Raw genomic sequence first — 21,860 nt, 5'->3', positions numbered from 1 at the left:
TCCAGGATAAGAGTTGATAAGAGGGGTATCAGTGTCTGTAAAACAATAGCAGTGTTTCACAAAGCAGAACATTTATGATAATAATAAAACACAGAGCCAGTTATTCACAGTCCAGTCAATGAGGTTTTTTTATTACTGTTCCATGTTGACAAGCACAGCTACAAGTTAATAAAAGGCAACTGCCTGATAACTCATCATGCCTTAGACACACAGATTGGAAGACAACTTCACAGATATGATACACACTTTGCAAGAAAGCTTGCAGAGTCAAAAGATTTTTGTAATGCTCTTTCAACATAAATGTTGAAAAAAATATTATTAAATATGACCAAAGTAGTAAAAAAGGGTTCTAAGCATTTTAAATTTTGCTTTCTTAAAAAGAAAAAAAAAATCCACATCAGTCGATTTATTTTTCCATCAACACTTCCCTTGTTCCATCTGAAGCACATGCTGTCTCATCAACCTGCAGTTAGCTGTCCTTCACTAGTCTGGGAGTGAGCTACTCAGCATCACAGAAAAACACTCAAACACCAGATTACTGGTGAACACTGAGCCATGACATTTCAGACCACACCAGGTCAGACGGCACTTATCATTTTCCATGGAGACGCTGAACGATGACCACATTGGCTTGATTTACTGCATCACGCAGATGAGTAAATGCACATGCATATGGTGCAGCGACGTAGTGCTGCGAGCCTCCAGTTTAAAAACACTGAGTAAGACAACACAGTTTAAAATGTAACAATGGGAACAATCAAGCTTTTACCACACAAAATAAAATATACAACCAATTATAAATGATAAAACCACATCTTTGAGGCAAAGCATCCTGCCCAGGTCTCAGAACTGCGTTCCTATTTATTTATTTATTTATTTATTTAATACACGGCTTCACTCTGGGATATACATATCTTACTTTACAAGACGGGCAGCAGCAATGGAGATATAGATAATACATTTGTCAGATATAATTATGTTAAGTCATTATATGTCTACTGTACGGGTGTAAACTGTAGTGCTGTGGGATGCCCAAAGCAAAGGGGAAAGATGCATCTGTCTTTCTGGAGTCGTCCATTTTGTTGCATACTAATAACAGCTATGTGGGTTTTTTTTTTTTTTTAAAGGTCTAATCACACAATACACTGTACATTGGGGGGGTTTGTGAGATGAATTCAATCTGGTCCCAGCAATTTCAAGCTCTATCTGCACTGTTGGTTCAGTTCATCCCAGTGGAATGTCGACCAGGGGAAGCTAGCAGCAGAAAACTAGAGGGGGTGGTGGGGAGTGGGGGTTAAAGCCTTCCTGGTCTGGCGATTGCTAAGCTGGGACTGAGAGTGCAGCCTCCGTTTGGCAGGAATTGAGGAAATAAGGGATCAATGAGAAGTTCTTCAGCGTGGCCTCGTGGGTGACACTGGTGTCCTGCATCTCAAACCTGGTGGAAGGAAAACGGGAAAAAACACGGTTACTGTTCGAAATCGAAACATGTGAACTTTGCAGTGTTCCCTCCAAATGTAAAAATACACATATATATATATATATATATCGGCTGTCCTTACCAGTCTCTGGAGGATATGACATAGTATACAGGGGGTGGGGGGGAGTCGGAGGCGGTGCAGAGCGGCTGACCCAGGCTGTAGGCTCCAGCGTGACCGAACATGAGCCAGTCTCCGACGTGGAGCTCAGGTAACAAACAGTGCTCCACTACCTGGTCCAGGTCGTCCCCGGAGGGACCCCACAGGCTGCTGCTGAACACCGCGCCATCCAGGGACGAGCTCTGGAAACAAGCAGAGAGATCCCCCGTTTAACAACTGTTTTTCATTTAGTTACAGTGAGTTTTAAGAACAGAAAAATGGCACAAAAAACTGGTATGATTTGGGGAAACTCCATTAAATTGTCTGGTTTTTCATCCTACATATAATGTAGAGATTCAGAAAATATGGGATATTTACCAGATGGAGCAACTCATTTTTATTTTTATTATATTTTTTTTAATTCTCCTTCTCTCCTTCTAAATTGGTGTAATATAATTGTTATAACTGTTTTCTATTTATTATTACTCTATCTTACCATTTCTTTTTTTTAATTTATATGATTCTTGATTGTAAGTGTAAAGATTATCTGCAGCTGTAGTTCAGTTTAGTTTATTTATTCATTTGGTCGATAAAAAAAAAAAAAGAAAGAAGAGACAGACAAAATGCATAGATTGGTCAGTAATACATGCAACCAAAAGGTGTAGGCTGAAGCAATAGCTTATTCTACACTTTGTGCATAAGATTTCCATTTACATAGTGAAAATAAAGAGCATTAAAATAAAAACAAAGAAGCAAACTAACAACAAAACAAGACCAAAACAAATCAGGACAGAGTTCGTATTATAACTTGTATTTGCAAATCAAAGGGAAAAAATGTAAATGAAAGGAAATATATATGTCATGTTACTGTTATGACAAAATAACAATAAAAAATAAGTTTAAAAAAAATTATTAATGTAAAGAACAGGTGATTATTACTGTTTTAAAATTCACTTAGACAAGAACGTTTATGTCAGTCATCCTGATGATTCAAGGTTTGGTCTATGAGTGAGCTGTGTTTTTATCATTATATCAGACTGTGTTTCACACTCACTCACCTTGTGAACAGATGGAGCAGCAATCAGTGTTTCAGAGAGTTTGCTGGCGAACGATCCGTACACTCCCTCGTTCATGTAGTACTGGAACTCTGGCTCATCGTTGGGAGACGGATCATCTGTTCAGGAGAGATAGTACACAACATCTGTTAGAGTGTAACAGATTTATTTTTAGACTTGTTTATATTTACCACCTGCAACAGTGTGGTATTATTTTCACCTTGCGAGTCCCTGTATGTGTGTTTTATCATGGAAAAATCTTGTCCCATTCTCTCTGAATCTCTTTTTTTGGCTCTTTGAAACAACAGTTGAGTTGACTTTATATAAAACATCTTATTGTTTGTCAGTAAATTAGCCCTTGAAAGCAAATATCTGGCCACTGACCGTGTGCCTGGTCCTGGCGATCTCGTGCCACCACCTCCTTAGAGATGATGTTGACAGCCAGGGTGAAAGCGGAGGACACAAAGAAGCTGCCAGGCTCGGCGATGATGGAAACCCCAGTAGAAGGAGGGAAGTACAGGTCCACCATAGACATGACTGCACTATTGACCTGCAAAAAAAATAAAAAAGCGGTTAGAACAGTGGTTAAAAAGTAGGAACTTTATGTGACAGGATAGGATGTACTTCTTTAATGTCATGTGAGGAGCGGATAGAAATATACTGACCAACTCCAGCTGAGTCTCAGAACCAGTGAAGCCGCCTCCAATGTCCAGGATTTTCATGTTGAAGCCAATTTCCTCCTGTGGCGGACAAAAGGATTGTAAATGTGTCACCAAAACACAAAGTGATGGAAATGGCAGTCACTGAACTGAATTGAATAGAAGATGCAGATATCTGAAACTTTGTACAAACGTCAACGTTTTTTCCCGGGAAGTCAAAAAATGGATCCTAAGAAACCAGTTGTGTCAGCATTAACCTTAAGCTATATATGAAGCTATATATGCACATGTGTATGGATGTTTGTTTTGTTATGTAAGTTGACAGTTTTTATCCTTTTATTGTTCTTACTCACCTGCCCAGGGACTACGGACGGAAAGTAGCTAGTAAGCTAAATCCGGTACAAAGCATCTTCTCTCATTTTGAGACTAATGTTATTTTGTACATTGTCCCTGATACAAATAAACTTATTAAACTAAACAATATTTATATAAGATTACTTACCCCCATATCAAAGACACAGCGGGCATCAGAGATGGCATGGACATAGACCTGCTCATCCTCACAGGAGCTGGAGATGTGAGACCTGTGGGTGGTGGTGGGAGAGTTTATTCGTTAGTTTGACTCCTTGACAAGAAGCTGCATTTTATCCTGGAGTAGGATGACTGGCTAGTTAATTCAAGAGAGAGTTGCTTTTATGGTTGTTATAAAGTTCATATTTAATTTTTCTTCAGCATCCAATTCAAATTCTTTCCAAGGTCCATTCAAGGATCCAACACCACCCTTAAACGAGCCACGGTGCATTTCTGCAGGCCTCACCTGACCCCCACCACCTGGACGCCCAGTTCCTTCGCCTTCTCCAGCAGATGCCTGCAGTCTTTCAGGGAACAGCCGAACGTCATGCCGATCTCATCGTCTGGGTTGGATGCTTCTGTTGACACCTGCAGCAGCAGCCTGGATTAACACAGGGAACAAAGAGCAAACACAAAGAACCACGGTGAATGTTTTGTTGACAGGAAACGCTCACTGAACTGTCTGTGTATCTTTACAACTTGTTTGGATATTCTCCTGTGAAACACATGAGTAATAACTGATAACAAAGCCAATACTGAAGTCACATGATCACTGGCGCCAGGACCAACACTGAAACAACTAAGTACTTACTTGGCATTGGGGTGGGAGCGAGAAATCTTGCGTAGCTCTGCTTCGTTATCGCACACCAGAAGGTCAATGCCATTCTTAGCAGCATATTTAATCTGGGAGACCTGTTTGCAAACACCACTGTAGATGATGTCTTCAGAGGGAATGCCATGGCTCTGCACCAGCTCAAGCTCAGACTGACGTACAAAGAGAAAGAAAACAGAGAAGTGCTTCATTAATATGCAGCATGTGAACTGACATTTCAATATCAAACCTATTCTGAAAAGTTTAGCATTTACAATAAAGCTGAGCACTGAGGTAATCTGGCCACTTGGTGGTGCCTTTATAACTCTTTTACAGCTTACGGACCAAGAGAGCAACATCATTCAGCAATGTTGTATTTGTCAAGAAGGATCATGCTATGATTAAGGTATACTGTTATAAAATCCTTTAATGCACTGCTTTATTTTTTATTTTTTGCTAAAAATCTAAGACTATGCAGCTTTAACAATAAACACTGCAATTTTCTGATCGTGGTTTGAAACGTGACTCTGACAGCAGTGATAGTAGCAGTTAGTGTTTGTAGGACACTACCTTGTTGGTGCATATGAATCCAGTGCCAAGAGCAGCAAGGACCTCAATAACAGCTGGACTGCTGTTGCAGCGGACAGTGTAGTAGGGTCGAATTTGGGGCATGTGAGTTCGCCAGCGAACGTGCTGCCTCATTATGACTCCCAGGTCTGCTACAAAGAATGCATTCTTCTCACACTGAGGAAGGAAGAAAACACACATGTATATACTGTATGAGTCACAAAAACACACATTCTCTACGCTTTTACAACATGTAAGATCAACATTTACTTAAACGTGCCCATTAAGTTCATTCTGAATTTGGTAATCACTGCTTTAAGTAAGCTGCACCTGCTGCTTGGAACGCACTGCAGAAAACTTGTAAGTTAAAGGAGCTCATCAACCTGGCAATTTTGATAACCCGTGTTGAGAGACATTGGAGCAGCTACATATAATCGCACTTGTTCTTGTTTCTTCTTAGTCCTGTTGCTCTTATCTTGCATGTATTTTATCTGTGTTGTTGTGTGAGTTTCTGTGTGTCCTTAATTGTTGCAACTTTCCTATGCTGCTGTCTTGGCTGGGCTTCCCTTGGGGAAAGAGGTCATTGTATCTCAACAGGCCCTACCAGGTTAAATAAAGGCTAAAAAAAACAAAACAAACAAACATAACAAACAGCACAGGTGTTTTAGAAAAAGTATGAGACTCCTTCCTTACCAGGGTTTGTTCATAGATGTGGTTGTCAATCACATCACAGAGCGCCGTGCCTCCGTCCAGCAGGCCAACAGAATACTGTGGTTCATCAGCAATACCTTTCATCCTCTCAACCGTTTTCCTCTAATCCAACAGGCATAAAGAATGTGGCTAATCTGAAGTGGTCTTGCTCACTCGCTCTCGAGCCCTTGGGGTCCTAGGCTTTTGCAACAAACTGTACAAAAAAAAAAGTGGCAAGACAACAAATGACAAAAAGTTCAAAAAGCACAACAATTGAGCCATAATTGGAGTACTACACATATTTATTTGTGCTGTCTGACTCTTGTTTATTCATTAGCTTGAACGCTAAACCTCCCCAATCAAAAACGCGTCATTTTCGGTGAGCGTCCAATCAGAGCACGGACCAGTTTTTCATGATATGGGACAGCTTTGTGGAAGAGGCCTATTCTTCTGAAAAGCCACTGTGAAAACACAGAGTCTGGGGCACAGGGTTCATTTACTTTACCATCAATTACTCCCAACAAACACCAATAATCCCTGAGCTGGTGACCCGTAAAAGTTCCTTTTGATGGCGTTAAGCAAGGTACAATACTGTCTGCGTCCGTGTCACAACTTTACTTTCAATAAATGTTGCACACAACGTCAGAGATACACAGCAGTGACTGGACCAGATCTGGAATGACTATGGTTTTGAGGGGGGTGGGGGGTAAATGGGGGAGACTAAACAATGTGCCTAGAAAGACTGCTGTGTGGCAGACTACTATGACATGGCTGATACAAACAAATGAGCAGGCAGAAGGACAAGGGTGAATCCTTGATTTCACTGTGAAAAAGTATTAAATTACAGCAATTACAGAGGAAATGTGAAGACTTAAATTACAAAGTCCTCTCTGCAGGAACACATCAAAGATGGCTCAACAGTCTCTCTACAAATCAACCATGACTTTTGCAACTTGCAGCCCCATGAAATAAATCATAGCAAGACAGAAACGACTACAGATAAAAGTAAGTCCCGTACACACTCTGCTGTTACTCTGATAGAAGTGCTGGAAATAGATCTGAAATGTTAGATCTAAAACTAACTATAGCCTGTTTGTGATTTATCTGGGACATGCTATTTATTAATACACCCTTTTAGAGATTCAGTGAAGGTAATTTGTCATAACACATTTATGATATTACACTCCCTCCCTGTTTCTGCAATGAAAATACCCCACAATGCAATCAAGAAGAGGACACAGTAATTCTTCAGATCACATCTAATTTACTCACATGGATAAGTCCTGGGGTGGGAACTTGTCCACTATCAGCTAGGATCCCAAGGTGGCTCGGCGTTGAAGTCAAATGACTCTCGGTATAGAGCTGCCCCTAAATCCTCTGGATAGTTGTTGTACACCTGCAAAAAAAAAAAAAAAAAAAATGGGGGGAGCACATGAGGACACAGGACACACAGGAATCAGTCACTGACAGCCAGGGTAACAACTCAAGCTGACAAGAGGAGCAACTGTTCCTTCCTCCGCTGGCACAATGCTTCAGTCCACCTTCACATTATTATAATGCACAATCAAATGTGTAATGTGGTAAAGGGGAAACAATGGTATGCAGTTGAGCAGGCAAAATTGATGATAGGGTTGGGTATTAGACTGTAAGTTATTCATTAGTAAAGACTCAATGCGTTTTCATTGTGTCACTTTGTATGTGGTGCAGTTAAAATGTCACTGTTTGTTGTATTGAGTGTTAATTACTTATTATATATAAGTAATTCATATATTATTAGTATATTAATTCAATTGTGTGTTTTAATGTGATCTCCTACCATTTTTTTAAATTCTGTGTACCTGCAACTTGTAACACTATGCAGAACAAATATTAAACTTACCTCCTATTTATCATTGGTGCAATTTAAATCCCTTATCTTATCTTGTTTTTACCACCAACTGCTCCTGTTTTAATTGACTCATCTTGCTGATTGTGAATTCATTTTTTTAATGTGATCTTCTGTCACTTGTGTTGATTGTGTATTTTGAATATTTCTTTGTCTAAATAAAAGTGATAATAATGATTTAGCGGTTTCTGATTAAGATTTATATTGCTCTGACATTTAGCTAATAGTACTTGCATAGCCTCATTTCCTAAATACGAATTTTTTTTAGCCACTACGAACTCACAATATTTGACCTGCTGCTCTAACAGGTCGTTTGTTTTCAATGGTGACATTAGCTTCAGTTAGCAGTTAGCTACCTAGCATCGTATAATGTAAATGCGGTTATACATGAACCTGTTAGTTATTTTTTTTAAACAATAACAATGCCGACCATTACGTTGTCTTTAATCCACTTATAGCCAGCTCGTTTGGTTTACGATAACACTTTGTTATCTGGTTAATTTCGAAAACATGCTAATTAGCAACAAGCTAATAACGCGTGATGATGATGATACTTACGTCTGCGGAAAACCCAAAAGAGGGGACAGAACGCTTTTTCTTTTTCGGCGGAATTTTTAAAGAGTGGTGGGGTTACAAAAAGAGAAAAAGGTGGCTGCCATGGACGTGGTGGCGAGGATAAGATCGTCTTGTTTGTTTGGGTTCGAGCTACAATGGACGGATCATTTACAGCGACGACGGCTACGACGACGACGACAACGGCGGCGGCGGCGGCGGACAAACAGAAAAGCGTCAAGTACGTCAAAATTAACAGCAGCACTTCCGGTTGAAGTGTCAAAATAAAATGCGTATTAATAAACATTTGGTGACGTTTTTTGAAGGTAATTTAAGGCATCGGCGTGGAAATAGTCAGGAAAAATTGAATTAGTTAAAAATAAAAAAAAAATAAAAAAAATAAACTTTTCTTTTCATAGTTAATATCACAAAAGATTTATAAAACGATGAAAACTATTTCCTGGTTTGATTCGACTTAAATATTTCGAGTTTGATTAATCTGAGATGGGAGGAGGAGTCAATAGCTGTCAAAATCAAACACAATGACCTCAGCTGCGGTAATAGATGACATGTGAAGTTTATATTAACGAAGCGAAGCCATAAATCTTTCAGCAATTATCTACAAGTAGAGTGGAGTAGAGTAGAGAATACTTTATTCATCATACAAGAAGATAGGCCTATCGCAATTACAATAATAGTAGCAATGATAATTTGCTTGTTTAAACATAATAATTTTGTGTAATGAAGATGTGTGTGATGCTTTCAGTTTAATTTTGTGTAATGAAGATGTGTGTGATGCTTTCATTTTAATTTTGTGTAATGAAGATGTGTGTGATGCTTTCAGTTTCTTTTGCTCAGCCGTATACCAGAAAAACAACAAGAAAAGTGCATCTTCACCGACTAAATCACAACTTGATGACTTCAATCAACCTGATAACTAGGCCTATAATAACTTTTAAAACATAGAAGTGTGAAGATTTTCAACATTACCTGTGTTATGTCTTCATTGTATTTCCCATGATTCAGTAAAAAGGACGAAATGCTGTCCAGTAAAGTCTGTAAATTTTCCCTTTTACCTGTTGCCACAATCAAAAGTTGCAAAACGTAACTTCCATGTCTGCTGAGTAAATGGATGCATCTATTCTCGTCTTCAAGTTCAAGCTCAAGCAGGATTCTCTCGTCCCTTTGCCTTTGTTGTTGTGACTTTGAGAAGTTGTGCCTGCCTCTGAAAATACAGGGTCTGGGGCAGTGTTTTTTTTTTTTCAAGGAGATGCATTTGCATGTCTCCCTCCTCAACAGTGGAGGAGGAGGAGGAGGAGGAGGAGGAGGAGGAGGAGGGTGCCAAGGAGCGCTACTGTCAACTAAACAGAAAGGGAATGTTTTCCTGTGGGTTATTTATGATTCCTTATCAATCTTGGCATCACAATGGTATTGACTGGTCAACATATCAGATATTTTTAAGAAAAAATAGTGTCTAATTGTGCATTTTAGGGGTTTAAAGCCTGTATGGCACATTTTCACTGATAATAATACAATTTATCTAAAGATTTTTCAAAAAGAATTACTGGAAATATACATATTTATGAAAATATTGTTCTTTCCCTTGAGATTTCTGTTTATTCTAACAATATCCTATCTCTGTCCATGAGTCAAAGTCCATTTTCAGTCACGTCTTTCAGTGTTCCCTTAGTCCCCAATTTTGCATGTTACATGTTACAGATCTTATAAATTAAAAATAAAAATGTCATCATTTTTGTAACACACACAAGATAAACTTTTTGTATAGTGTGAGATGATCACCAATTCCATACGAAACCCTTCTTATTGCATGGATTAGCTACATATTAACTGAGAAAGGAGCAATATCTCCTAAATCTTTGCCACAGAGTGACCCACATCATGCAACAGTGCCTGATGTGTTGTTATTGTGTTGCTAACCAGGGACTTCTGTGAATTCACATAACTGCGAAATTCTTCAGACTGTTAGATGAGCTTTGAGTGCTCCTCAGGGAAAAATAAACAATAGCAGCATTTGTTTCGCCAATAAAACTACTGCTTAGAGTCCATTGTAAAGGCTGTTGAGGCTGCGTCTTTTCCTCAGACTGCAACACAAAAGCTGTTCCGTGTTTTGTGCCTGTTTTCTCCAACACTAAATGAGCCTATGTATATATAAGTCTAATCGCACATAGCATCTAAAGTGGCTTCCAGTAACGCACAATGTTTGATTTCCATTGTTTGGATCATAATAGCCATCGCAGCCACTGGGTATGCGACAGCGAGACATGTGTACCACCCACTGTAAGGGCAAATACTCCAGTGGCTGCATTGTGCAGCAGGAATTCTTATTTGCAAACATAGCAGGCAGATTACATCAACACACAGATTTAGACAGAACCAAACTCAGATTAACCCTCACTGACCAAAAATCTCCAGTAAAAAGAGGAAAAAATAATATTATCCACACAATAATTAATCAGTTACAAAACACCTTCAACAAATTGATTACCCTTTGTATTTTTAAGCTTGAAACAAAACTTAATCAAGACGAGACACCCGTAAATATGCACCAACTCTCTATATTTAAATGAGTGACTGATTAAAGCCGCTGTGAATTGGTCTTACGTAACAGACTCCAGTGTTGTAAGTGTTGTTAAGTCACTCAGCAGTGGTTTCACCTCTTTTTGCCAAAGAATGTTGCTAAGTGAAAGAAACTCCCAACAAACTTTTCCTCACACTGACCTGAATGTTAAGCAGGACGATATAAAGCGACTGTCTGCAGGAGCCCATACAGAAATATGTCCCCATCAATACCGATGTGGTTTCATCCACTAATGTGGATAGATGAAGATACAAATTTATATTGTTGTATGTACGTGTAAAGATATCTTTGACTAATTTTTATTTTCTTTTGCATTTGTGATGTCAATCCTACTAAGATAAACTAAACTAAACTAACTAATGTAAACTAGACTATTTTTTGCTCCTGTATATGTCACCTGAAAGGAACTTTCTTTATCTCTTCGCTTTCCCACTACATGTCATTTTTAACAATAGAGTCACACTGGTGGAGAGATACAGTGATATACCATGACGGACGAACAATGACACAGTCTAAAAAATGATGCTCACTTCACCCTAATTTCCTGTCTGCCAAGATAGGTTGCAGAATAATTCATTATGAGAGAGAGATTTAGATCATTACGTCTTGTAATATAGTCAATTGTGAAAGTAAAAATGTTTCTTAGATTATAACCCATCAGGTCTTTCCTGTTATTTAAACTAAATAATGCTTTATTTAATGATTTGTATCTAATATGTGTCTGTGTGAACATACATGTGTAGCCTACATTATATGGAAGTCCAAGTCATCTAAGTGCAGGTTGTTTAAGATTGAGCAGGTGATCAGCAGGAGGACAATGTATACACAAAGCATTTAAAGACCTTCAATCCAAGCAAACTGAGGTGCTTTGTTGTGTTTGTACGAAAAGAAAAACAGGCAGCCGTTTCTGAACAAGTGGAGGAAGAGAAGAGGTGGATGAAGTGTGTCCATTGTAACAGTTTCACTGTTTGTTGTTTTTGCTATTTTAATGCCCTAGTTTTTGGCCAGCTCTTTAACACCTGAACACAACTTTGAGACAAATCCCAGAACGTGTGCGTGAGAAGCTTGAATGGCTTAAGGAGCCCAATGTAGGACTATGTGCGTAATACAGGTCAGCATTAGGCCTAGAAATAGTTATTTCTCTATTCAGTCCTATTTTTTGCTAAAATAACACTTTTCTCGTGAAGAGATTACATGCCAGACTCAGCAGTAGCCTGCGTGCTGCAGACTGACTGATTGCGGCCGTGTGTGTGTGTGTGGGTCCTGATAACATCCCCGGCAGACTGGCCTCTCTCCAGCCATGGGCAAACTCACCCTGCCGTTTGATGTCGAGGGTTGGCTCCAGGCAGACCAAGCATTGTGTCCTAAAACAATGAACCCCAGACCCACTGAACTATAAACATGTCCCTTTGGGGGCGTTTTCCTAAGATTCTGTACAGGAGACACCCAAAGTCAGGAAACCTGACCCAGCTTTTCCAAATTTAGTAACTCTAAAGTCGCAAAATGCTGCTGACTTGGCATCCAAGATTGTCTGTGTCCTTCTCTAATAAGGTAATAATGTCCTTGGAATGTCGACTGAGGCTGAAGTCGGGGGTGGAGGTCTGCGATTCAGGATATTTGTTGAAATTCCATATCAAAAATGAAAAAAACAAAAACAATTCCCTCCCCTAAATTAACTTTTGTTAAATTGACTCTGACATTGAAATATCTGCCCCCCTTCCACGAAATAAAGTCATTATTCATGGCTGTCGCTGTGCTGGGCTCTGCACGGTTGCATAACAGCAGTACAATCCAGATATAGTTGCTGGAGTGTTGTTGAGACCCCCCCTCCTTTTATGTAAAGGCATGTGTCCTATACGTTGGCATTAAAGCATCTGGGAAATGTCGTACATAACAAATACGAATATGAATTACTTTATTAATCCCCAGAGGAAAATTCATTTGTTCTGTCAGCTCATCTACCATTTGCATAAGAATTAAAAAGCCTGATGGCTGTAGGTACAAAGATCTTCTATATCTCTCTGTCATAATGCCATTTTTGTAAATTTTATTTCAATCCATTGTATGAAATCACAGTTGCATAAAAGCAGTACAATAGTGTTGTTGAGGCTCCCTCTTTATGTAAAGGCATGTGTCCTATACGTTGGCATTAAAGCATCTGGGAAATGTAATACAAGGATCATACATGTAATTTTTGTAAAATTATATCTATCCATGATATGTGATTTCTAATTTTCAATTTTTTTATTACATTTTCTTTGTAAAGCTCATGATATGAAAAAATACATATCAACACAACTATTTGTGTGCTTTTTATTTTATTTTATTTTAGGTCTTTTTAAATGTCTTGTATGTAAAGGTGTGTTGGTGTTGTTAATGAAAGATTATTTTCTGTTACCCTTTGGTTTCTGACAAATAAAGTTTCTATTCTATTCTATTTATTCTTTTTTTTTTGCCATTAGCTAGCTATATGAGTCATTTTGTCATCCTGGTATTTTGTGCATATGACATCCACTCAATCTCTGTGTGTCCTAGAGAGGAGAGATCCCTCCCTTTGTCGCTCGTCCTCCTGACCTTTACTCTATTTTAAAAAGAGAGATGGTGGTGTGTGTTGTTGTGACTGGTGGTGGTGATATTGTAGCTACATAAACATGACATGTGGCTGCCTGTTGCTGCTTGTTGCTGCCGCCGCCGAGCGCTGCAGTACCGCCTCTCCACCAGCGGGTGTCGCTGCTGAGTTTCGGCCCCGCAGTGAGTGAGTGAGAGGCCTTCCGGTTCCTCTCTGGTAGTCAGATCAGCTGACTCTGATGCTGCTGTCAGGAGACCTCACGATTCACTGTATTGTATGATTGTATGGCAACTATGAACATTACCAAGCCATAGAAAACACCACAGACAGATTTATTTTAACTGGCAACGACCGCATTTTTAATACACAGGTGAGTGAAACTGTTAAAAACAATCACAATAACCACCCGTGTTGATGATGATGTTGAGAGCAAAAGCTAAGTGGCTAACGGTAGCTAATCCCTGCTTTGGATATGTTTTGACCTTAACCATCTTCTTCTTTTTTTTGGCTGCTTCCTTTAATACTGTGTCGGTTATTGATTATTTATGGCTTTTTAAAACTTTATGTAGCTGTGAGAATATAAATACGAGAGCTGGGAAATATTATTGTCAGTTTACAATGGATTTGAAACCTTTAAATGAGCTCCTGTTGCTGTTGTAGCATTATTAGCTTGCTCAGTGGTAAACAGTATCAGTGTATATAATAACAGCGGGATGTAAACACACTATACTTTACCTGTATTGTAGCCAAAAGCAGAGATATTGATGAATAGACAGACTCATTGGAGATGGTGGAACAAAACCTGCTTTTTTTATTAGCTGAATACTAATAATAATGACACAGACAAGTCACATTGGCCTGATATTTCTATATATATTTATAATATATTTCTCCTCTCAGTTTTTCTCTAGCTGCACCGGTTGCTGTAACCATGACAGAGTTTTGGCTGATCTCTGCGCCTGGAGAAAAGACCTGCCAGCAAACATGGGACAAGATGATGGCAGCCACCACACGGACCAACAACCTCTCTGCCAACCACAAGTTCAGCATACCAGACCTCAAGGTGAACGTTGCATTTTATTTCCTTGTTTGTTGTTGTGTTTCATGCGTTTCCCCACACATGCACAACCCACGACTTTGCAATAATATAGAATCTAGAGTCTTTACATCGTTGTCATGATTTTCTTTCTTGCTAATCTCATGATTTATTCAGTTTTTTTTGTAGAAATAAGTTGGATAATGTTTTTTTCGAATGTAGGCTGATATCAAAATGACTCACCTTATATATCCACTGTCAAGAATAAGCAGAGTCTGTGTATGGGAAGACTCCTTTATACACATCCGTTGCCTGCATGGTGAAGCGCTGGTTAGGTGAAGTTTTCATCCACAGAGATCCACGGTTCAGCTCGTCTGGACCCTCTCTGTGCTGAAGGTGAAGTAACCTCTCTGACCTCGCTGCCACATGGGGCTGCAGCGTTCTCCTGGAACCGTTAGCCACGCATGAGCGGGTCCGGACAAAGAGGCGCCGCTCTAAGCACATAGGGCCCCACTGGACGTGACTGTAGGCTGATTGAACCCCAGATTCTGTCACTGTTTAAACACAACCCCGCTGACCCAGATGTCAGGACTGATGATGAGTCAAAAGTCATAATGTGCTGATTTTTCTTTTTTCTTTCTTCTTCTTCTTTTTTTTTTTTTATCTCTGTGTGTCCAAAAACCAGGTGGGAACACTAGATGTCTTGGTTGGACTATCGGATGAACTGGCCAAATTAGACTCCTTTGTCGAAGGGTATGTTACCTGAAGTTGTCTGTATCTGTTTCTTTTACTTTTTCATTTATTATTCACTCCAATCCTAGAATTGGAAAGGAGCAGGATGAAGAAAACTTATAATACCTGCTCCTTTCCTAAAACAAAAGAACACTTAGATCAGATGAAATGCCAATACAATATACAAAGAATAATAGAAAATAAAATCCACAACCAATACCTTCCATGAAAACATGTTTTAATATAAATTCCCCACCCTTTATATACCCTATTAAACTGAAAAGCATTTGGGCTGTTAACGAATTCCAATAAATGACATTAAAACAACCTCCCTCAACCTGTGCAGCACTGCAGACTCTTTGATGTAGTGGCTTTACCGCTGCCTAATCCCCTCCTTTACTTTGTAACAATGAGGAATTTCACATTGCCCTGAGACTAGCAGGCCTTTGCTGTCTAAACTTAGCAATTTACAGTTGGGTGACACACCAGCAGCTCTTTCTTTAGTCATGTTTATACCTGATGACTTATGTGCCGCGAGTATGTTTGACTGTAATTTATAGTCTTTTGAAAAAAAATATGACATCCAAAACTCACACGCAGTCACTACTGCCTGAGGCCTGCTTCGCTTCCTCTGTGGATATTTCCAAGACTGTGTGAGAAAGACCAACTTTGCAACACGGCTTCACTTGTTTGACCAAAGTCTGGCGTTAATCTAGTTCCTTTTTGAAGTTTCCATCTCAGCATATGTGGAAAAAAACACTGAACTGGTGAATCCTTCAAAGTCTATTAATATGTTTTATTTGTTTTTTATTTGAGCTTCATTTTTCATTATATGAACAATTACATAATCATCTATTTAATCATATTATATTGGATTTTATTCAATTATATATATTTTTAATAGAATTAGACTGTAAATGTTTTGGTGGTTTCATGTTACTTTTACCTCTCTCACCTGTAGACTCAGTTCTTCTTTGATGTCCAGCTCAACAGTGTGGTTTTCATTTTATAAATTACCCTGTCGGGAAAATTGCCCTAGCAGGAACATGTGGACCTTTTTGATGTGTGTGTGTATGTTTGTGCTAAATGTGGAGGATGAGTTCATGGTGGTCATGTCAGCATGTGCGGGGTGAATGTGTGGTTTACTCTGGCTTTGTGCACGCAGTTTGTGTTGGCACAGTGTGTTTTGATGTCTCCTGGCTCTTCACAGTGTGGTGAAGAAGGTAGCCCAGTACATGGCCGACGTGCTGGAGGACAGTCGAGACAAAGTACAGGAGAACCTGCTGGCCAATGGAGGTACAGTGACGGTCACAGCACAGTGTCTACTAGTGATTGTTTTACTGCCAAAAAACACAGATTTCCAAGTGGGCAGTCATGATATTTAGATAAAATATATTTCACATGGAATTTTCTATACAACAGTGGGCAAACACTTGTTTGAAGGAAGAGTCAAGTAATTTAAAGGCTTTTAATCATGCAGGTGTTATGGTTTTGTTTGCCCATCTCTGAGGTTTCTGCCTCAGGAATCAACACATCTTTAGAGTCCATTAGCTGGCACATTTATGTCCCTGTGAGATCAGTGGAAAAAATACAAAGAATCAAGAAAAATGTCAATTTTATTCAGTGTTCTCAACAATACAGGCCAAATTTCACTGACCTTTATTGCATTGCAGCAATGGCAATGGCAATTTTTCTTTGAGGAATACATCAAAACTCGTCTAAACTAAAGAAATGCATGAATGACCAAGAAATGGTTATATGCGTTTCTGTGGAGGGAAACAAGCACTATGAAACAGCTTTACCTATGTTTTAGCTTTCTATAATGTCACAAAAGACAGATAATAACAAGTCTTTTTTTTCTCTCTTTTTCAGTTGATCTTGTCACCTACATCACAAGGTTTCAGTGGGACATGGCAAAATATCCCATCAAACAGTCGCTTAAAAACATCTCTGAAATCATCTCAAAGGTGGGTCTGTCTATTTGATTATAAGATATGTAGGTTTTTTTTAATTACAATAATAACATGTTAATCTTAGTAGTTAAGCTTTAAGTAATTTCAATCGTGGCTCCTCATCTTTTACAGCAAGTAACCCAGATCGACAATGACCTGAAGACAAGAGCGTCGGCCTACAACAACCTGAAGGGAAACCTGCAGAACTTAGAGAGGAAGAATGCGTAAGTGATCCAGTGACTCTGAAATGCATTAAAAAGTGTTATGTAGTCACAACAAAGACCAGAGTAGTGAGGAAAAGAAGTCATGCAGACAAATATAATTTCACCCCAAGTCCTGTTGACTTTAATGTGACTATCAGCAGAATGGACTTTTCTTTAGACATCTGACAGCAAATCCAATTGGTTATACCAGGCAGCTTCAAAATATTAGACTTTTTCTGCAACTGAACTGTCTTACTATGATATTCAGTCAAAAACCACTTTGATCCGGTTTGATTTGACTCTTGGCTGTATCGATTTATTCCTTTATCTGGATTTCAGTTCACTCAGTGTGTCAGAGGAAGAGCTGCACATGTTTTATAACCATGGACTCATAGGTTACTGCCAGTCTGCAATGCTTTGTCAACATCAGGCTCTTTCACTTTGGTATATCCATGTTATTGTAACGCTACTTGGTGCCACTAGGGGGAGCCTGCTGACGAGGAGCCTGGCGGACATTGTCAAGAAGGAAGACTTTGTGCTGGACTCAGAGTACCTCATCACTCTGCTGGTCGTGGTACCAAAGTGAGTGTTACTGCACTGGACAATGAAGAAGAAAAAAAGCACATCACTGAATAATATTAGAGACAGATTTATGAATTCCTCTGGTTTGTTGTTGCAGGACTGGGTACACTGACTGGCAGAAAGCATACGAAACTCTCGCTGAGATGGTGGTGCCTCGATCCACAAAGTGAGTGATGTCATCAATCATATCAAACAAAATACAACATTATAGTTTCATATTTTATATTTTTGTACGCTTTCTCACTCAGACATGATTTTGATTTTATATGTATTTTTTTTCTTCATTTCTTGTCATACATTTTTAAACACAGTATTGTAGAGTTGTTGTTGACCACTATCACTGCAGCAGTTAAACAGGTGCCTTTCTTCTTTTTTTTCAGTCTGCTATTTGAAGACAACGACAGTGGCCTGTTTAGTGTCACTTTATTTAGGAAAGCCATTGATGACTTCAAACACAAAGCCAGAGAGAACAAGTAAGAGCCAATATACATTGTTAATGTTTACCATCACACAACAGTGTGAATCCCTGAAACAGGGTGTGTGAAAACAGTCGACAAAGAAAACCAGTTTGATGTCCGATTTGTTTTAACTATAGTTAAAACTGTTAGTTTCACACAGCTGATACTCTTCATACGTTTTGATATGTAAAGAATGTGAGACATTATCTTTATACTCTAACCTTGACTTTTATATCTTTCCTCTTCTCTCCATCTTATTTCTAGATTCACAGTCAGAGACTTCCAGTACAATGAAGAGGAGATGAAGGCAGACAAAGAGGAGATGACACGACTCTCCACAGATAAGAAGAAGCAGTTTGTAAGTGAAACTGATTCCATCAAGTTTATTTTAAAGTTGGTTGTTGCTTTTTCAAAGTAGTTTTTCTTCTGCAATGTGTGTCAGCATATTCACAAACACTAATATCTCTTATTATATTGTATTTATATTTCCTAGAAGTGAATTTCAAATACTGTTACACACGTTTGAACTCGACTTCTGTCTGGATGAGTTTTTTCCACTCAGCTCTGTGTGTGTGTGTGAGAAAACTGGAGTGTTTGTGTTTTATCAGAAAAGAACCAGTTGGAGCCAGCAGCAGTCAGAAAACGCTGACCACACACAAATGTTCCCTACTTAGCAGTGGTGTTACAGAAAGTGGGCATGTTTCGGACAGAAAGGGAGATAAAAGTATTAGTAAAAAAAAGAATTCTAGTTTAAAAAATAATGATGATCCAAAACAGAGTTAGAGTTACTATTAAAATAACAGCATTTCTAAGCCCATGTTTTACATTTCCTCTCTGCAGGGGCCTCTTGTTCGATGGCTGAAAGTGAACTTCAGCGAAGCCTTCATCGCATGGATCCACATTAAAGCTCTGCGGGTGTTTGTGGAGTCTGTTTTAAGGTATTACAGCAGTCATACAGTGCAGTCCTCATCTCTCAGCATTTAAAAAATTGCCCCCTTCATGTTAGTGTCATGGTGTTTCTGTAGATACGGGCTGCCAGTGAACTTTCAGGCCATGCTGCTGCAGCCGAACAAGAAGACCATGAAGAAGCTGAGGGAGGTGCTCAATGATCTGTACAAACATCTGGACAGCAGTGCAGCGGCTATCATCGATGTGAGTACTCTGATAAAACTGTGTAAAGATCTCTGTCCTGTGCTCACTGCAAGATCAAAACACCAAGAAAACACTTGGAAGAAACACTGGTGCTGTGCTCCTAAAAACTTTATAAAACAGATTAGTATTTAATTTCTAACAAAAAATGATACGGCCTCTGTTGCTTAAAAGAACTGCATCACAAAAATCTATTTTCTTTTCCTCTTATTCACATTATCAAGTGTACTGCTCATGTTGATATTTTGTACATATTAGTCATTGTCAGTGTGGGACGTGTCAGTGAAGAGTCTCTACTGATGCAATCTCTACTGTCGTTGCCAAAGAACAACAGGTGCCCCCTCTAGTGGCCACAGATGGTTACTACAAAGACCACAGTCTATAATAATATATAATAATTTTTGTCTTTATTGAGAATTTCTAGTGCTGTGTTAAAGAGGAACAATGCAGGATTTGTAGCTTAACTCTGCTACAGTTTTACCTTAATGTAACAGCTTTGGAGTAATTGCGATGGTTTAATAAATGGCTTAATTTACTAGGGAGAATGGATTAAACTACACAAATATACACGTCGTAACATCCTATATGATATATAACGTTATCTATGACTCTATTGATTGATTTCTCGCCATCTTCATTGTAAAGGAATGCACATGGCCAAGAGGAGGGTTAGCAAAACAGCGGAAAAGCGACTTACATAGTTCCTCTTTAAATAATGTTCGATAGTGAATGTGTAGAATAAGACACCAGCCTTTTGACAATATTTGATATATCTTTATAAAACATCAGAGGCTGGTGTGTGTTCCTCAATGCTTACTTCACTCTGTAGGTGCTGCTCTTTTCTATCTGCAGCCATTTTGTCCTTTAATTGTTCCTACTATCATTGTACCACAGTGGCCCTTGCATTCATAATGAAGGAGATTTAGATTTAAAGGGGAACTGTGCAAGATTTTCACCTTAAATAAACAGCTTCTGAATAATTATGATGGTTCAATTACTTATTACGGGGAGAATGGAGGCTCTCTGCCTTGCACCTAGTGTGTCTTGGCCGAAAACAAACTTTCAGCGCGTCCCAGGTCTTGTCTTGCGTGAAACATGGACTGCTTTACGGCACTACGACATAAACGTGCCCAATAATCCGTAATCTTTTGTTAACGTTTCCCACCTTGGTAGACATCGCTCCATGGTTTGCCTTCTGCGCGGCTTCGTTGAAAACAAATGCACATGGCCAGGGGGAGAGGGAGGAGGGTTAGCAGATTTGCACTCACTTTGTAATCAGCTTTGTAGAGAATAAAAAAGCGACCAAAACAGCAAAAAAGTGACCGGACTTGCATAGTTCCCTTTTAAATAACTGGCTATTATTTGGGATATTCAAAATACTACTGCATACACACAGTACCATTAACCCTGTCACCCTGTGTTGTCTCTTCATGTCCAGTCGGCGATAGACATCCCGGGCTTGAACCTGAGCCAGCAGGAGTATTATCCCTACGTCTACTACAAGATCGACTGCAACCTGTTGGACTTCAAAGTTTAACACTTTCCCTATTTTGTCTTTATGTTGAGTGTTGATTAAGTTATGTTTTTTCCTGGTACAAGCTTCCCTCTCCTCTTCCTCTTCCTCGTCGTCTTCCTCCTTCCACTGCCTCTGCTGTCTCTCTCCTCACTGTCGCCTCTCCACATCAGCTGCTTCGACGACAACGCTGCATGTTCATTCCTTGTGGTGAAAAGGCTCATCGGCAAGCTTCGACCACTTTTACAACCAAGGGACAAATAAACAAAAAAAAAAAAGACTTTTAAATATTGTTTTTGTTTACAGTTTATTTTTCTTCACATGCCACACGAATAATTGATTTTTTGATGTGAAAATGAATTAAGAAATCAAACTTAAGAGCTGTGGTTGTATTTACTGTGTCATTCCACACGTGGTGGTGTGTGTATTGATTGCTACATCTTCTGTATCGGTGTTCACAGACTTGTGTTTACGTATGGGCAGTTTTATCATGCACCCATGGCAACCAGATCTGTTTGTCTCTGAGCTTGTGGGTTACCCCCTGCAGACATTGTGAAACAAAGATGTGATATGAGTGTGTCGTTTCATGTTGTGTATATTTGCTGTCAAAAAGAGATCTATATCTGAGTACTGTGTAAGCCACTGATTGAATAAATATGATTGATGATGGATGAAAAATCACATCTCAACTGTGTGTCAATTTGTGAATGACTATCAAGAAAACTGCACCACTTTCATCCTGTTGGTTCTGAAAGAATGTGACATGATGTGAAATTAACTGAGTTGTTCATGTGAGAGACGTCAATGTGGGACACATAGCAGCGTCTGTGTCTCTAGTAAAAAGAGTTTCTCTGTGAAGTTTCAGATTGAATCAGTTGCAGAGCCAAGGGCAATTTCGAGGAAACTTCCTCTTTAAGCAGAAA

At 39.1% G+C, this 21,860-nt stretch overlaps 2 protein-coding genes across 5 annotated transcripts in view; one reads left to right on the top strand and one right to left on the bottom strand.

The window, feature by feature from the left end:
• atp6v1c1a (ATPase H+ transporting V1 subunit C1a) overlaps positions 1–21,604 on the top strand; it is a 423,473-nt gene extending 401,869 nt beyond the window's left edge. Inside the window, exons 1-13 of one of the 2 annotated variants that reach the window (XM_085802925.1) lie at positions 13,535–13,682; positions 14,214–14,375; positions 15,034–15,101; positions 16,291–16,376; positions 16,953–17,047; positions 17,165–17,256; positions 17,719–17,817; positions 17,915–17,983; positions 18,198–18,290; positions 18,540–18,633; positions 19,116–19,213; positions 19,301–19,427; positions 20,863–21,604. In XM_085802925.1, coding sequence (XP_085659051.1) covers positions 14,244–14,375; positions 15,034–15,101; positions 16,291–16,376; positions 16,953–17,047; positions 17,165–17,256; positions 17,719–17,817; positions 17,915–17,983; positions 18,198–18,290; positions 18,540–18,633; positions 19,116–19,213; positions 19,301–19,427; positions 20,863–20,961 — 1,152 coding nt within the window. In that variant the 5' untranslated portion in view covers positions 13,535–13,682; positions 14,214–14,243 and the 3' untranslated portion in view covers positions 20,962–21,604. Of the gene's footprint in view, positions 1–13,534; positions 13,683–14,212; positions 14,376–15,033; positions 15,102–16,290; positions 16,377–16,952; positions 17,048–17,164; positions 17,257–17,718; positions 17,818–17,914; positions 17,984–18,197; positions 18,291–18,539; positions 18,634–19,115; positions 19,214–19,300; positions 19,428–20,862 lie in introns of those variants that run through there. The other variant, XM_085802926.1, reaches the window with a different exon arrangement.
• LOC146972525 (antizyme inhibitor 1-like) lies at positions 101–9,386 on the bottom strand. 3 transcript variants are annotated; one of them, XR_015037885.1, is made up of 13 exons: positions 8,151–8,373; positions 6,980–7,103; positions 5,711–5,921; positions 5,021–5,194; positions 4,451–4,623; positions 4,106–4,240; positions 3,791–3,872; positions 3,295–3,369; positions 3,014–3,179; positions 2,633–2,748; positions 1,560–1,777; positions 522–1,435; positions 101–488 (listed from the first exon to the last, which is right to left on the bottom strand). XR_015037885.1 is itself a non-coding variant. In XM_085802878.1 (12 exons), the coding sequence occupies exons 3-12, from the start codon at positions 5,810–5,812 to the stop codon at positions 1,321–1,323; spliced, it is 1,356 nt and encodes a 451-aa protein (XP_085659004.1). In that variant the 5' UTR covers positions 5,813–5,921; positions 6,980–7,103; positions 9,135–9,386; the 3' UTR covers positions 101–1,320. The 3 variants fall into 3 exon arrangements, 2 of the variants coding, with proteins under 2 accessions (XP_085659004.1, XP_085659003.1); XM_085802878.1 differs by lacking the exon at positions 8,151–8,373 and adding an exon at positions 9,135–9,386 and having other exon boundaries at positions 101–1,435; XM_085802877.1 differs by having other exon boundaries at positions 101–1,435.
• Positions 21,605–21,860: the final 256 nt, after the last annotated feature.

The sequence above is a fragment of the Trachurus japonicus genome, chromosome 16 (assembly GCF_045865225.1).
Source record: "Trachurus japonicus isolate A0001 chromosome 16, Traja_1.0".
Classification (NCBI taxonomy): Eukaryota; Metazoa; Chordata; class Actinopteri; order Carangiformes; family Carangidae; genus Trachurus; species Trachurus japonicus.
The sequence above is the reverse complement of the archived record's forward strand: the minus strand, read 5'-3'. Positions and strand labels throughout refer to the sequence as shown.

Excerpts from the sequence above, each read along its gene's own strand:
- LOC146972525 (XM_085802878.1), bottom strand. The coding sequence starts at position 5,812 with ATGAAAGGTATTGCTGATGAACCACAGTATTCTGTTGGCCTGCTGGAC. Across the intron at positions 3,370-3,790 it reads GCTGTGTCTTTGATATGGGG|GAGGAAATTGGCTTCAACAT; the intron begins GTAAGTAATCTT and ends TGTCCGCCACAG. Across the intron at positions 3,180-3,294 it reads CTGAGACTCAGCTGGAGTTG|GTCAATAGTGCAGTCATGTC; the intron begins GTCAGTATATTT and ends TTTTTTTTGCAG.